Source organism: Gobius niger, assembly GCF_951799975.1.
Source record: "Gobius niger genome assembly, chromosome: 21".
Lineage (NCBI taxonomy): Eukaryota > Metazoa > Chordata > Actinopteri > Gobiiformes > Gobiidae > Gobius > Gobius niger.
Window position 1 is genome coordinate 13,239,716 of NC_136872.1, and position 15,886 is coordinate 13,255,601.

Genomic DNA, 15,886 nt, shown 5'->3' on the forward strand with positions numbered 1-15,886 from the left:
CTTTTGACCAAATAAAAAAAGTAAAAAATAAAAATGTAAACCTGGCTCTCTCCATTATTTAGGTTTCATCGCTGAAAATATAGGCAATTTTTATACATAAAACATGGAATGACAGAAAACAATATATTTTTCCTCCTATTTTTATCTACAGATAAAGTTTCAAATTGGTTTCTCTTATTGATCATTTTTTCCCCATTCACCTGCAGTGTCTTGCCTTAAGCTACCGGGCACACATGACAGCTTTCCCTTCAAAAACAGATTATTTTGAACTGTACTGCAACTTTTGTAGTAATAATAATCCTTGATAAAAATGTGCCATTCACCTACTTTTTGTCACTGTGTCACTTTTGTGTTTTTGTCTAAAGTTGTCACTGTTTGTCTCTTCTCTGTAGGGGGGTGACAGTCACTCTCGACTTTTCCTCCGCTTCTCCCCAACTAACCCTTTCATTCCTACCCCGTTTAAGGTTTGTGCGTCTCTGTGTTGTGTCCTCATTTCTCCCTCTTTGTTTATGCACGTCACAGCAACGACATGCATAAACAGCTCCGTGTCCTAATGCCCTTATCTGTATGTAAATCCGTGTATGTTTGTGGAATCACTCGTTCTTTTTGCTGCCAACTTTGCTTTTGCTTTGCACGTAGTATGGCAAAAATATTCAAAACAATTCAAAGTTTTAATGTCAGGTGAGTTTAACCAATGAATGATGTCAACAGTAAACATCTGTTATCTCTGCCAAAGGTTTTTTTGCTGTTGGATTGGATTGTTTCTTTTCCCAAACGGACAAATTTGGCAGGATAACATCAAAACTGATGATTAACTGTTGTAATACACAGATGTCTCAACGACAGTCTGAATTTGCATAAAATATGGGATGTAGATTCAGAACCAGAAGGGGAATCAACATGAAATAGACTAGTAAATAAAATAGTGATGGCGTTTTTGTGGAGTCCTTGTCGTTGGGTGCTGTATGATTCTGTGGATTAAGAATTTACTCTTGATTCTGACAAGGAGTAAACAGTATGTCTTAAAGCGCTGCAGATTAGTGCCTTTGCAGATGTCCACGCTTACAACAAAGTGCTTTTAGTCTGAGGCATGTAGCTCAAATGCTGATTCATATGAATTCATTCATATGTCATTCGAAGGCTTTATAACATTTACCAATGTTGTTGTTTGTTTGGTAAATGTTAAAGGTGCACTATGCAACTTTTTAGGTGAAAAAACAAATCTTAATATTTGCGCGCATTCGACCTTTTAATGACTCTGCGGTGTTATGGGGGCAGCATGACACCTTTGTTTTCCCTCACAGTGGCCTCTGTCACGCTCCAGGATCAATTGTTTTTCGGAGTTTGTACCAGAAACAGGCCAGAAACCCAAAAGCAATTGATTCTGGGGCGTGATAAAAGCCACTGTGAGGGAAAGCAAAGGTGCCATGCTGCAACCATAACACCACATAGTCACTAAAAGGTCAAATACACACAAATATGAAGTCTTTTTTTTTTCACATAAAAAGTTACATAGTACATCTTTAATTGACCATAACAGCCAACAGTTGTGGCTCATTATTCAAATGGTCAATTCTACAACATTTTTACAGTAAAGCTGGTTTATTTTTGGACAAGTCTGCTTTTACCTCTGACAAATGACCCTTTTTTTTCACTTCAACTCCATCTGCCACAGCCGATGAAGCAAGAGAAAGTGAAGACGTCCCCCAGCAGCGCGGTGCTGGCCCTGCCAGTGGTGCCCCATGTGGGGGAGACAGATACAGACACTCTGACAATGGCACCCTCCAGAGCTGAGGAGGAGGAGGGAGAGGAGGAAGAGGATGAGTTTGGATACAGCTGGAGTAAGTTCTTGCCTAAAATACCATTTGGAACATTTGATTCAACATATTGCTGCAATGACACTATTTCGCCACTAGAGGTACTCCAAGTATATCTAAAACTGTGTGTCAGTCTTCACTCAATATCAAGTGTTGAAAATTGAAGCTTTTTTTTTACTCTTCTGTTTTTTATTTTAAACAAATGAAATGTGACATTAGTACAACAGGCATCTAATCAAGAACTCCAATTCTCGAAGACAAACTAGGTAGCAGTTGTATTTGCCGTAGTTAGGAAACATTAACACGAACAGCATTACTTTAACATAAGTTTCTGTGAGGATTTTATCAAAAGACAAAAAGAAACCAAATCTTCTTCAGTAGGCGGCTACACATCAGCAAACCCTGAAGGACTCGATGTCCCAATTAATCTATTAGCCGCCTGCGGGCAAAGTAAAGCACACTGTCCAACACAGTCTGCGCTTCAAGGAGAGCGGGTCACATTCACTCACATTCAACGTTAGGCAACGTGCATAAAGGACAGACTTCCAGCCGGCCGCGCTCTCCCGGGAGTGGAGTCGATGTAACTCCGAGTGTGTGTTGGGGATAAGATTGATGAGGTTGGGCCAGAGGAGGTGAGTTGTGGAGATTAGTACAGGACTGATGGTTCAACAGTGGCAGGCAGCCCAGAACAACAGGAGACCATTGGTCTGAACTGAGGCTATCTAACACACCAGAGACAAGCCAGGAGCAGCGAGAAAGACACAGAAAAAAAGTGGGATTGGGCACGAATGGGAAGGATGAGAATAGAGACAAGATCGAAACAGAGAGACGAAAGGTTAGCCTTAAAACGAACTTAACAGTGTGACATTTAAACTTTCCTTTTATCTGATAACTTTCTCAGTGGAGTGAAATACAATCTGCGGACTACTCAGTTTTTACTTATCGTAGTTCTACTTTCAGACATTTGTACTTATTTACATCAAAATGCAAGCCCATAAGGTTAATTAGATGCATTCTATTACATTTGAAATGCATTGAGACTTACAGAGTATCACTTTAAGAGAAAAGTAGAGATGATGGATAAAAGTAGCTGCTATTTCTGGTCTGTGGTTGGAAACAATATCAGTAAAGATACAAAACAAATAAATAAGTACAAATATGTCAGCTTGGCTTTGACACAGACTTGGCACAGTTCTGCCCGTATTGTCAGCTTACATCTGTTCATGGTGGCTTCTCCCCGACTCCTTTTAGAGAAGATAATCCAGCGCTATGGCAGCCTCCCAGGGGTGCCGCACATGATGGAGCTGGAGAAAGGCAGGACGGGGCTGGGGCTGAGCCTGGCGGGCAACAGGGACAGGACGCGCATGAGCGTGTTCGTGGTGGGAATCGAGCCCAGCGGCGCAGCAGGCAGGGACGGACGACTTATGGTGGGCGACGAGCTGCTCGAGGTAAACCCCAAATCTGTCATAAAGTCTGTAATCTGTAAAAGTACTGAAAGAAAATCATTTAACACCTTTTGTTTTTATTTCTTTAGCTATAAAAATACACCATTTTAATAGATACACATCATTCACCTTTTTTCCTTACATGCAGTTAAATACTCTTTCCCTTATCCACAAACTAAACTATGTTATGTTTCTATATATTTATATCTGCAGATAAATGGTCAAGTCCTGTATGGCCACAGTCACCAGAATGCATCCTCCATCATTAAGAGCTCTCCCTCCAAAGTCAAGATCATTTTCATCAGGTAATTCTTTCCTAAGTGGTAATGTGTAATAGGGTCCAGCAGAGGGAGCTGCTGTAACGGTAGAGAATTCTCATGTTGCCCTCGTCTCAGGAAGTGTGTTAGAAATGTTGATGCTTCTTAACCTCTTACCCCTGCCTTGAGTGCATTTTCTATGATTCAGCTTTACCCAAAACGCCTCATTTGAAAGCTAAGACCTACAAAACTCATCTAATCGCATCTTGTTCCTCACATTGTTGCGTGGTCGTCACTTTTTTTTGTTGCATTTTTGTCACTTTTCTGTTGCTCTTTTGTGGCTTTTTTGTCTGTTTTTTTGGTTTTTGTTTGCCTCATTTCTCAATGCTTTTTTTGGCACTTTTTTGTGGCGTTTTTGTCACTTTTCTGTTGCTCTTTTGTGCTTTTTTCATTACATTTTTGTCACTTTTTCATCTTTTTTCCTCACGTTTTCGTCCTTCTTTCGTCTTCATCCTCGTTATTGCAAGTTTTTGTCGCTCTTTTGTTGCTTTTTTGTCACGTTTCTGTCTTGTTTTTGACACTTTTTTCAAGAAGCTTCTCGATTAGACTGTACAAAATGTGCCCGTTCAGGTGGGGGTTAAGAGGTTAAACTTTGACATCAAAATGCATTTTTCTGATATGTTCAAACTAGTCTTGTCACAATACTAACATTTCAAACTCAACATTCAATTAGAAAAACCTCTTGTGTTGCTGATTTCTATGTCATGGTGTAAAATAGAATACACACTCATCCATAGCCAATAACAATGGTAAATGTTTGGGTATACAATGCAATGTATAACCGAATGTCCTGTAGTTTCTCACTTAGTCACACTATTGTTGTGACAATTGTTGCTACATGTACAACCAAGTACTACTGAATCGGCATTTCAACCCCTGTGACCTCGTCTTCCAGCTGTCTTCACCCAAAGTTACCCGACTAAAACTCACATCCTCTGCCTGACCCTTTCAGACAGCACTGTGATCAGGGAACATAAATCTGTATTGGTGACAACAGAGCAACAATTTGTATGAGTTATGTCACTTGTGTACAGAAACACCGAGGCGCTGAACCAGATGGCTGTGGGACCAGTGAGAGACAGTGAGGAAGACACAGTGGAGCCCCCAAATGAGGTACTACCCTTCGGTTTCAAGTCAGCTCAAATTTGGACCGTTGCCATAGCGAGATAACAATACAAAACACTGCTGTTCTATTGCATGGCTGGATGGCTTTTACCCCCTGCCATAACCGAGCACATTTTGTCCTGTTCGGCTTTACCCAAATTTAAAAGCTTCTTGACCCCTCATTTGAAAGCTAAGCCCTACAAAACTCATCCAAGCTTCTTCCTTGTTTTGCTTAACCTGTTACCTGCCGTCCCCCCTGATCAGGGGAAAATGGTTAGGGTTATGAACGGCAAATGTAACGTAAGTTGTGCTTCACTCACACAGATCTCACACATATTTTTAGAAACTAGAAGGTCTTGGCTTTCAAATTAGGTATCACACTGGCACAATAAGCTCTCCAGTCAATACGCTTTGAGGTTTGGATGTAAATAATTGTTAACCCTAACCCTAAGGTGGCGGTTAACTGGTCAAATTGATTGCGTTTTTGGCATGTTTTCGTTGTTTTTTGTTGTGTTTTCGTCGCATTTCTGTCATTCATTCTCATTGCTTTTTTGTAGCATCTTGGCCGCATTTAGTTTTTTTTTGTGTAACTTGACTAGAGATGCACCAAACCAATACTGGTGTCGGATATCGGAGCCGATACTGGAAAAAATATATTATTGGGTATCGGCTACAAATATCCGATACTGAACAGATAGTAGTTTTTGTTCTCAACGCCTTAAAAACACAACTTTTACCACCTAAATCTAGGTGAATATAGGCATGCTTTATGTCATTTTAAACCTAAGAACATGCAGAATGCAATCCTGATTTAGTTGTAACAACTGCAAATGTATTTTTGATCGTCCTTGCAAAATGCTGCGCGAGCAATAGCATGCTAAAGCTTCTTTTAAGAAAGCCTCTTGGTATTGGTAAATAACAGATATCGGCAAACCCCGGTATCAGTATCGGTAGCAAAAATGCTGGATCGGTGCTTCTCTAAATGTAACTGTAATAAAGCCACAAAAACGTAATGAAAAACGTGAAAGGAAAGAGCTTAGGTCTTTGCTTTCAAATGAGGCATTACTCTGGCCTATAGGCTGTGAACTCTCCAGTCAAGAAGCTTTAAGATTTGGGTAAAGCCGAACTGGAGAAAATGTGCCTGGTTAAGAGGTTAAAGTCCTCAAAATGTCTCACAGGAAAATAGAACTGAAACCTTTGCACACCGCACACATTGATCCATGCATGATATCCAGTTCTGGTTCTTAAAAAGCTGTTTTGTTGGAGAAAGTTTCAGTTTTGTAGAAGACGTGAGGGGAACTAAATTGTAATGGCCAGATGACTATGGATAGATTTCCCCTCTTGAATAGTCAAAATGTACTCAAAAGCTACTTATATCAAGAAAAAATGTTTAATTCCAATTATTTCACCTTAATAATAGTAGTAAAGTAGGCCGGACGGATGTGTGTCTTTGCTTGTTAATAACAGTTTGTGTGGCCCGCGGCCTCTGCAGCTCTGCTAACAGACCAAACCCACAAAACAGCGGTGTAGGCGCACACAAATAGACTGTTATTTACCACCTACTATTTCATTACAGGTTGAAACCACTGCCACTAACGGCGACATCACCAACTTAAAGGTGAGTCACACCGCCATAAGCGTGCACATAAATACCATCCTATGCTCTGTAGTCACTTAAAACCAAAATTGCGACAACAATAACAAGGAAAAGGACACTCAACAATGACAAGCTGACAAAACAGAGAAACAGAGACGGCAAAAAGAAAGTAAACAATGTGTTAAGTGATTTGAAAAGGAGTGTTCAGATGGACAAAAAGGTTAGCCTTCAGAGAAAAGTAGGTCCTGGTTTAGTGCATGATTTTACTTGGTTTAGACCTGGTGTAACCCTCATCATTTATGAGTTATGAAAACCATCCAATTTAAATAGACATTTTGAATGAGACTGAATAAGCATGGACAGCTAGTGGAAAGCCCCAGTCGGGACCGTCCATATGGAAGGGAAAGCATCGGGGACAGACATTTTAAATAGAGGAACATCTGTGCTGCTCCTTAATTCAAACACACGAGTCCCCAATGCTATATCTTTAAACAGAAATGGGAAATGAAGAGCAACGATGTTTGTTTTTCGATAACAGGAGGACGTTGAACCTGCTGTTGTGTTTGGTGAACCCAGCTCTGAAGGTGGAGACGAAGTGGAAGAACACACTGGAAAGGTACAAACTATTGACAATAAGTGAAAGACATTATTCCTATTGTCATATTTGGCAATGAATACACAACATCCTTCTTTTTAGGGTTATTAAAGTACATAGTCATCAGTAATTTCTTTCTGACAATGAGAAATACGCTTTTGAGCTATGAGATATGATGTAACCAATGAATGGGGATTACAGCATGAACACCCTTAACCCTTTATAGGACAAGTGACTATGTATGGCCTCCCTGCTGCACATCAGTAAGGTAAAGAAGCATGTAGTCCTCACTCAGCCAATCAGAAGAGATCACCCTACATCACAGATCCCATTACTGTGGCATTTGACCAATCGGCAGAGACCGGTCGCGCTCTAAACTTCCTGTTTTCTCTGACAAAGACCCAAGTCTGGCTAAATTCATGGTACATTTCTTTACATAACTTGAAAACTAACACTGGTAAGTTGATAAAACTCACATATTTTATTGGTGAATAATTGTGCTAAGTGCTGATATATGTGTTGGTTTTGGAGGACATAGTGAAATAAGTGAAATGACAGCATGAAAAGGCAGGCACCATATTTGATCATACGCCCTGTTCACTTAAACCTAAAGTTATTTAGTTGCCCGTTGCACCTATTACTCATACCTACAGTATTTTCTTGACAAAAGAGCCAATAAACCCTAGGACTATGTTTCTATGTTGCCAAAGGTTACTTTTTTTAGGCAAACAACATTGGAGGTGACTGACCCCTCCCACTGCATGTAAAAAAAAAAAGAAAGTTAATGCTTATCTGTTCTGTTACATGTGTAACTGAGCCACTCTCCTTTCTCTCTTCACAGACAACTCCCCAGGAGATCCCTGACTCAGAGGGACCTCCCAGTTTCCCGAGCATCACCTGCACCTACAGTCAACCAGACGTGGAAACCCAAACAAGTGAGTCAACTTTAAACATGCCTTAAAAATCTGCGATTACATGCAATTTACTTTATTGTTTTGTTATGCCTTTTCCTGGTCTGAGTCGTTCGTCCACTCCTTCCACTTTGACCTGCGACCCCACGACCTGCCCCATCATCCCCGGCTGCGAGACCACCATCGACATCTCCAAAGGTCGCACTGGACTTGGCCTGAGCATCGTCGGGGGCTGTGACACGCTGTTGGTACGAAAACAACTTTGCATACGCAACACTTCCTCGATCCAGTTTCCGCTGCACATACGACGATCATTCAACTTGTGAACGACGGCCGTAAAACGTGACCTCACTTTTTAACTATTACCCGCTTTCTTGAGAGTCAGTGTTTGCTACTTACTATGCCACCCACTCGGATTCCTTGGCGGTGCGAGGTGGGTTTAAATAGCCGTGGAGACTGAGGAATGTAGGAAATGATGTTGTCACAGGCAGACGCGCTCCTCCTCTAGGGCCCATCCATTCTGTCTGCTCGCTCAGGCCTGGGCCAGCAGCATATTGTCTGGCCCCGCCGCAGCAGACAATATCCACTTCAGGAATGTCACCTCTGAACCCTCAAACACATGCACGCTGGGAGCCGCGCATATGTACTCACTGAGATAAGATAGCCGTGATACTTCCTCCTTTGTTTCCGTTATCACAGGTGCAAAGTAACTACGAATGTTTACTCAAGTATATGTACATGTCCTTTTTTAAGTGGTAATAAGTACAGTTTAAGTATGAAAGCTTTGGTATATGGGCGGGAGTGCACATTATATAGGTTAGAGTTTTGTTAGCCCATTATAACACACCCTTTACTCAATCTTTTCTGTGCCTTCTTCACTGACTGTGTTGTTTTCTCTCTCTGCAGGGGGCCATCATTATCCACGAGGTTTATGAAGAAGGGGCTGCCTCTAAGGACGGCAGACTGTGGGCAGGAGACCAAATTCTGGAGGTAGTGTGTGGTATAATAAGCCTCACATATGACCTAGATGTGCAAGTGTTTAATTTTCCTGGAGAAAAAAAAAAATGCCCGAGGAGCTGGCTTCCTCTGTTGAAACAAATTAAAGAAGTTCATAATTGTGTGCTGCTGCTTTTTTAACTAACTTTTAAAATTGAAAAGAAGGCAGCCTGTAGGTTATTTACGAGTCGTCTATTGACCTTGTGTTGACCTCTGCTCACCACACAAGGAGGCCAGGGGTGGAGACGTGTATTATGTATGTGGATTGAAAGGCGCACACGCATGCATGCACATTCTCTCACTCTCATGACGTAATTGCCCTCTACTATTCATTTTTGCTCCAAAGCCGATCTACTCCGTTAAAGGAAAGTTAGCGGAAAAGTTAAAAGGAGGGCTTTCCCAGGGAATTACTGCCATGCTAACGCTAATGGGCTATTTCCTTTTGCCCGCAGTGGGCAAAATTCATGCTAATTGGGTATTTAAGTTTTCTGTCGGAACGGAATGTTCCATATGTAAGTGTGCAAAAATACAAATGTAATCTTAGACTTTTCTGCATTCTTTTTGTCTTCTGATGCTAGGTTGTGTTCACATTTTCTCTATGGGAGAAAGTCACAGTTCACAAGTTCACTACAATATTTGTGAAGGATTAGGTCGCCAATGCTGCCATATTCCTCATTTGGGTTAAAGTCCTTCCAAGTGACTAAAATCACGTCAAAAGTTTTGATAATAATTTTGGTCACCTCTATGAGAAAATTATTATTTATTAACGTTGAACTTTGTGGCAGGTTTTGTTTCATGTGAATAGGCCCAGTATTTACAGGAATTTAAACCATATATCAGCATTTTCACGGTTACCATGGTTACCACCATAAAATTCATAGCTGCCCACATATTCTTAAAGCAGAACTAAGTAACTCATGCCTCTAGAGGCCATAAGCCTCTGTAGGTGTCGTAGCATGTTTTACGCATTAATTGTCCATGACAGTAAATAAAGGGAGAGAGGGATATTGTGCATTGTGCCACAACTCAATTACACAATGGAGACATTTTTTTTTCACTAAAACTTGGCTGTAAAAGTGGCGCTAGCCCTCACTTAGCTTTGCCCGTTAGCCTGTTAGCTTCGTCTTTGTGATTCCATTAGTGTGTATTGCACCTCTGACCCGGAGGCAGGGAAAGTTAAAATTGTGGTGAGATGAAAGACCCCCCTATCATCCCATTAACACTTCTAGTACCCCCAGATGGACTACGCAAATGATTTATTAAGCTAAACAAGTTACTTAGTTCTTTAAAAGTGATTATGGATCATCACTGGCTACAGAGTAAAAACTGGCATGACTTTTACATAGTGCATGTTGCATCGTTTGATTTTAAAACCTTAACACAATCAAGGTGGGGTTGAAGTTATTCCTTCATGGTTCAACCCGTGTATTTAAAATCTTTACTACACTGAGCAAATCAAGTAATAAGTCGTGTGTCTTTCTACTCACAGGTGAATGGGATAGACCTGCGAGCAGCTACACACGATGAAGCCATCAATGTCCTGCGTCAGACGCCACAGAAGGTCCGTCTCTCGGTCTACAGGGACGAGGCGCAGTACAAGGAGGAGGACCTGTGGGACTCCTTCTTTGTGGAGCTGCAGAAGAGCCCGGGGCAGGGGCTGGGCCTGAGCATCGTGGGCCGGAGGTCAGAAAGACTCTGGAGCTTTTTCATGATAGAAGAGACTAGTTTTAGGAGGGGGAGAAGTCATGTGTGATATGTTTTTCGATATTAATATCACAACTGTCTTTCTTTAATGCAGATCGCGGGGACGCAGGTAACTGACAATGAAAACCTAATATCTCAATATCATATAGTATTAGGTATCAAGCTTTTAGTCAGTGTATTCATTGATAGCAGGCTTATATATCTTGGCTTGGTGTTAGGGCCGCACACCACATTCTATTCATTTCATTTGCTTGAAATAACCTGAAGGTAATTAGACCTGGTTTGCGGGTTGGTGGATACGTATGAAAGCAACAAAAGGAAAGAATCTCCCTGCACTTGTTATACACGTGGAAGAGACACGATTCATTTTTCAGGATGATGGAAAACATAAAGAGGAGTTGAAACTCGGCGGTAAAATTGGAAAGTGCACACTGGTAATTAGTGGTGAGGTGTGACAGCCAAGTATCTCTGGCGCTGACACATTGCGTTATGTTTTTTTTTTTTTTTTCAAGCTTTCTTTGGAAAACGTGGAGTTTGGAAGATATGCTCAATAAAAGATGGGATCGTTTACTGTTATTCATTAAGTACCGTGTAGATAGTTTTCACAGTCGTCAACTGCTTTGCAAGCTTTTAGATGCTCGAGCGTTACAATGGTGCTTGCAAGTCTCAACGCATACTGTATATACATCTCGTGAATTTAGCTCGCTCCATTCAACTCTCAATTTTAAGCACGCTTTCCCCTTTATCTCCAGGAATGATACAGGAGTCTTTGTGTCCGATATTGTGAAAGGCGGTCTGGCGGAGGCTGATGGTCGGCTAATGCAGGGGGATCAGATTCTGTCGGTGAACGGGGACGATGTGCGCTCGGCCACCCAAGAAGCCGTGGCTGCCCTGCTCAAAGTATGTTTACCACTACTGTACTTCGACGCTCTCGGATTGTGCGAACCACACCCATGTATGAAATGGCCTACATGATAGCCTTACTGTTTTGTTTTAGTGTTGTGTGGGGACTTTGAAAATGGAAGTTGGGAGATTTAAAGCCGGTCCATTCCACTCTGAAAGAAGACTCTCCCAGACCAGTCAGGTATTTTCATTCAAATACTTTTCTGTGTTTCAATAAAAGCTTGTATCATGCCTGCGGAAAATGCCTTCCATTGTTCCAGAATGAGGCCTGCTCCAAAGTGGACTCCCAGTCTTGTTTAGAGCCCGGGATTGTTCCCAGTTGTACCGACAAACTCAGCCAGAGTCTGGAATGTGAGTACATCTAATGATTTCTACAATACTATTATTGTTATGTTTACCTCAAAACCTCTTAGAAATATTCATCTTTCTTTTGTATTTTAGCTCTAGACCAGCCAGACACCAGAACAGTGGAGTTCACCAAAGGTCCTAATGATACTCTGGGCATCAGCATTGCAGGAGGAGTGGGCAGCCCTCTTGGGGACATCCCCATATTTATCGCAATGATGAATCCTGTTGGACTCGCTGCTCAGACCCAAAACCTCAAGGTATACATTTTACACACACACACTCAGCCTCCATACAGTATGTAACTGAACTGATAAGCAAATTGTCTTATTCATTTCACTTGAGAGATTTCCGACCTCTGGATAAGGTCAAGAGCCTACAGACGCTGGCAGTGACCTTTCAAGCCAAAATGACCATTGTAGTTGTCTATGACCCCATTGTGAGAAGACAATATCCGCTCCTGACATGGATAATAAATCTCCTACACACGCATTCAGACCACAGAATTTATAAAGCCGCCTTATACAAAGGAATAGGACAAACAGCGGCTTGAATAGAGCGCGCATCTTTTAAGCACTGGACAGCACGTAAGCACAGCTGTTCAAACATTGTGCTATTTTTGATGCCCACACTAATGAGGGGTTTAAATAACAAATATTTGTATCTTAACCATAAAGATTAAGTGCAGTCAAACATGGACTTAACTAACATGAACTTAACGCACAAGTGTGAGCAAGGAAACAGAAATACTTATATATATGAAGATCATTTTTTTGTGGTTTTGACGCTGATTTTGACATGTGTGTCTGCAGATTGGGGACAGAATCGTCAGCATTTGTGGGACGTCCGCTGAAGGCATGAGCCACTCGCAGGCCGTGTCCCTGCTGAAGAACGCTACGGGCGCCATACAACTGCAGGTCTCAAACTCACTCGACTCTGTCTCTGCTCCACATAGATAAAACGCCAGACTGTCCGATAACACCTGAGATGTCCTAGATGTACTTAGTCCTTATCAGCACTTGAGTCCTGAAGCCTTTGAAGTTGAATAAATTGCCCTTATAAATGATAATGAAGTGTGTAAAAATGTGTGTTTGTTGGATTGCAGGTGGTAGCAGGCGGAGACACCACTGTCACTGGGCCCTCGTCTCAGGAACAGGCCTCTGCGGCGCTCACACCAAGCTCCATCTTCCAGGACGACCTTGGGTAAAAAAAACTAACAAACTATTTTCTACTATTAGTCATTTTTTTAATAATTTTGTTTATTTATAGTCACATTTATTATTTACAGCTTATTTTTTATTCCATTTTGTGAGTTTGGGGTCCATAGCTTAAAACAAACACATGCATAGGGCCTACTAGTAAATGGATAAATAATGTTTTGCAAGATTATCATATTGCAGTAGTAGAGATGCACCAATCTGCCATCTGCTGATATCCGATATTTACCGACTCCATTTTAAGATCAATAAAGTCATATTTTATTGTCATGATGTTACAGATCAATTATCAATTATATCTACTGATAAACTGATAAATTCACTTTATAAACCATAAAGCAACGCTAAATTGTGAAAATTAATAATACAGTTGTGTACCCTATTTTGTATCAATCCATCTATGTGACTAGCATTGGCTCTCGTCCCATTAGCCCACCACAATACAAGGCCATCAACCTGGAAAGAGGCCCGGACGGACTTGGTTTCAGTATAGTGGGAGGTTACGGCAGCCCACACGGAGACCTGCCCATCTATGTGAAGACAGTATTCGGAAAGGTACTGTATCTTATCTATGTCTGACCACTTCCCAGGAAGTGTGTGTCGAACAGTTATTAACTTAAGTGTTTGCTCAGGGCGCAGCCGCGGAGGACGGCCGGTTGAAGCGAGGAGACCAGATCATGGCTGTGAATGGACAGAGTTTAGAGGGAGTCACTCATGAGGAGGCAGTGGGTATTCTGAAGAGGACCAAAGGAACGGTCACGCTCACTGTGCTCTCATAGATGCAAATAGGCACAAATAGACGATTGTGTTCATATCAGCGGCACAGTCTTCAGTGATTAACGATGGGTGACCTAAAATGGCATCACTATTCATCTGTGAAAACTTAAGTTCCTTTTTATAAACAGACATACACTGAATAAGAGGAAGCTTATACACAAGGCTTTCCTCTTTCTATAGAGATAGTGCTAATAGAAAACAAGTGAATGCAGTACTGAGTATTGATCTGTTAGGGATGAAATTGTTCCAATGTGTTTCAATCAACAAATTGAACTGAGCATAAGTGCATCCACCTTTGGTAGTTCTACATTCTAAAACCTACTTTTTTTTATTCCTTTTGTATTTCTCAGAAATATTTTATGAACATTTTAAGTATTTTTACAAATATTTTGAAACATCTCTATCACTCTATTAGCAGTAGGCCAGCTGGTGTGGCTGATGGCAGTATTGAGTACTGCTTCCAATTTCTCTTTTATTCTGAAGGGCTGTTATTGTTAATGATCTGGAGTGTGTTTTATTCTTGAAGGCTGACATTGTTCAAAGTGTTTTAAAGGGACAGAGTTGTGATTTCTGCAATAATGCTGCTACAGTTGTTATGTCACAGTGTTTGGATTTGTGTAAGTATTACTCACTTGTTGAAAAAGAACATGAAACGATCCTCCTGCAGAAAAGAGAACAAATGAAGGATTATGTAATGGCCATGAGCTCATCTTGACCTCATGGTGTGTAAAAAACAAAGTTGATCAATGTGTGTGTATAAGGTGGGAGTCTACCTTTCCTTTAGAAAATATTGCTGTACATTATGTTGTGTAAATGCTGTCACAAGTATTTTTCACACATTGTAAGAAATAAAAGTGACCTTTGGATTGCGTCTTGTCCATATGATTATTCCCCCCCTTTCACAACTACAGTAATTCATTATATGCATGCAGTTTACTGTTGCTAAAAGACATAAATGTCAAAGAGAAGCTTCAGTAAGGTGAAATGAAAAGGCTTGGATTTCTTGAAGGGTAATAATAATAATCAGGATGCACCGAGTTTGGCACAGGCTTGGGCTTGAATAGATGCTCTGTTGTCACTTGAGAATTAATATGGCCAGGACATAGGCTAGTGAGCTCCATTTTAATATCTGCTATGATTCACCCAATTCTTCTGTTTACAGCAAACATAGTTTATTAATTAACTTTCGAATGAATAGGCCTACTGCTTTTGATTCAATGGGCGTGATCAAGATGGCTGCCATTGTTGTGCAAAGGTCAAAATGTGACAAAAACCTACAGCTGCCATAGCACATATTGTGCCAATTACAGGCACCGCTCAAGCCTGTACGCGGACCAAGCCACTGCTCCTCTCCGTTTGGTCTTGGCCACCAGGGGACCGACCCTGTCGCCTGCGCCGCTGGATCAGCTTGTGGTGCAGAGGGTCACGTACACCCTGCACTCTGCCACCTGCGTCTCCTGGTTCAAGCAAGCCTGCTACTCATTTTGGTTCCAATAAGCACCCTTAACTTTGAAGCAAAGACTCAAACCAACAAAGAACCTTTAAACCTTTCAAACTGTCATGGTCTGTAGCTCAGTCTCTGGTGATCTGTTTACCTACTGCAAATGTCCATCAAATAAACAGGCAGCTCCAACAGGCCAACACCAACCGAAAACTGTTTAAAGTGACCCTTCTCTTCACCCAGGTTAAAGGAACAGGCCAGCGTTTGTGCACACTCAGATGTGTTCTTACCTTAGCATTTACCTGTCTGATCTTTACGCGTGCGCTCAAGCCACGCAAACGCACCCAACATGTTGTTAGCATTTAGCCTCTCCTCCGAAATGTTTGGATAAAACCAAAAAAAACGTGTCCAGTTGACATGTGATGCTGGTTTTGAAAACACACAGAGAGATTATTTGCCTCCTCAAATGACTGAGAGACAAAAAATATGACATTCGACTAGAGGACACAGCGCTGGAATAAACACTGATGGTTTCTGATGAAGACGTCATTGGTGAGTCGCTACTTTGTTTTATATGGCTAACAGTGCTGGATACTGTGGCCAATGATAAATCGTATGTTTCTACTTCGTTGGCTACATGTGTTCTGTCATTGATCTCGCTGGTGCCTGTGAAATGTGTTTTGTGCAGTGAAGCTTCAGCTGTAGTTAAACTTTATT

The 15,886-nt window shown here is 41.4% G+C and overlaps 1 protein-coding gene across 8 annotated transcripts in view; it reads left to right on the forward strand.

Annotated features, from left to right (window-relative positions):
• mpdz (multiple PDZ domain crumbs cell polarity complex component) overlaps nt 1–14,582 on the forward strand; it is a 45,122-nt gene extending 30,540 nt beyond the window's left edge. For 5 of the 8 annotated variants that reach the window (XM_079580265.1, XM_079580264.1, XM_079580266.1 and 2 more), the window contains 19 exons: nt 393–464; nt 1,676–1,841; nt 3,069–3,265; nt 3,476–3,567; nt 4,614–4,692; nt 6,260–6,301; nt 6,819–6,896; nt 7,717–7,810; nt 7,889–8,034; nt 8,693–8,776; nt 10,272–10,465; nt 11,239–11,386; nt 11,484–11,570; nt 11,650–11,740; nt 11,831–11,994; nt 12,547–12,651; nt 12,840–12,937; nt 13,383–13,506; nt 13,584–14,582. In XM_079580265.1, the coding sequence (XP_079436391.1) occupies nt 393–464; nt 1,676–1,841; nt 3,069–3,265; nt 3,476–3,567; nt 4,614–4,692; nt 6,260–6,301; nt 6,819–6,896; nt 7,717–7,810; nt 7,889–8,034; nt 8,693–8,776; nt 10,272–10,465; nt 11,239–11,386; nt 11,484–11,570; nt 11,650–11,740; nt 11,831–11,994; nt 12,547–12,651; nt 12,840–12,937; nt 13,383–13,506; nt 13,584–13,730 (2,208 nt within the window). In that variant the 3' untranslated portion in view covers nt 13,731–14,582. The remainder of the gene's footprint in view (nt 1–392; nt 465–1,675; nt 1,842–3,068; nt 3,266–3,475; nt 3,568–4,613; nt 4,693–6,259; nt 6,302–6,818; nt 6,897–7,716; nt 7,811–7,888; nt 8,035–8,692; nt 8,777–10,271; nt 10,466–11,238; nt 11,387–11,483; nt 11,571–11,649; nt 11,741–11,830; nt 11,995–12,546; nt 12,652–12,839; nt 12,938–13,382; nt 13,507–13,583) is intronic. The other 3 variants (XM_079580268.1, XM_079580267.1, XM_079580270.1) reach the window with 1 other exon arrangement.
• The last annotated feature ends 1,304 nt before the right edge of the window (nt 14,583–15,886 follow it).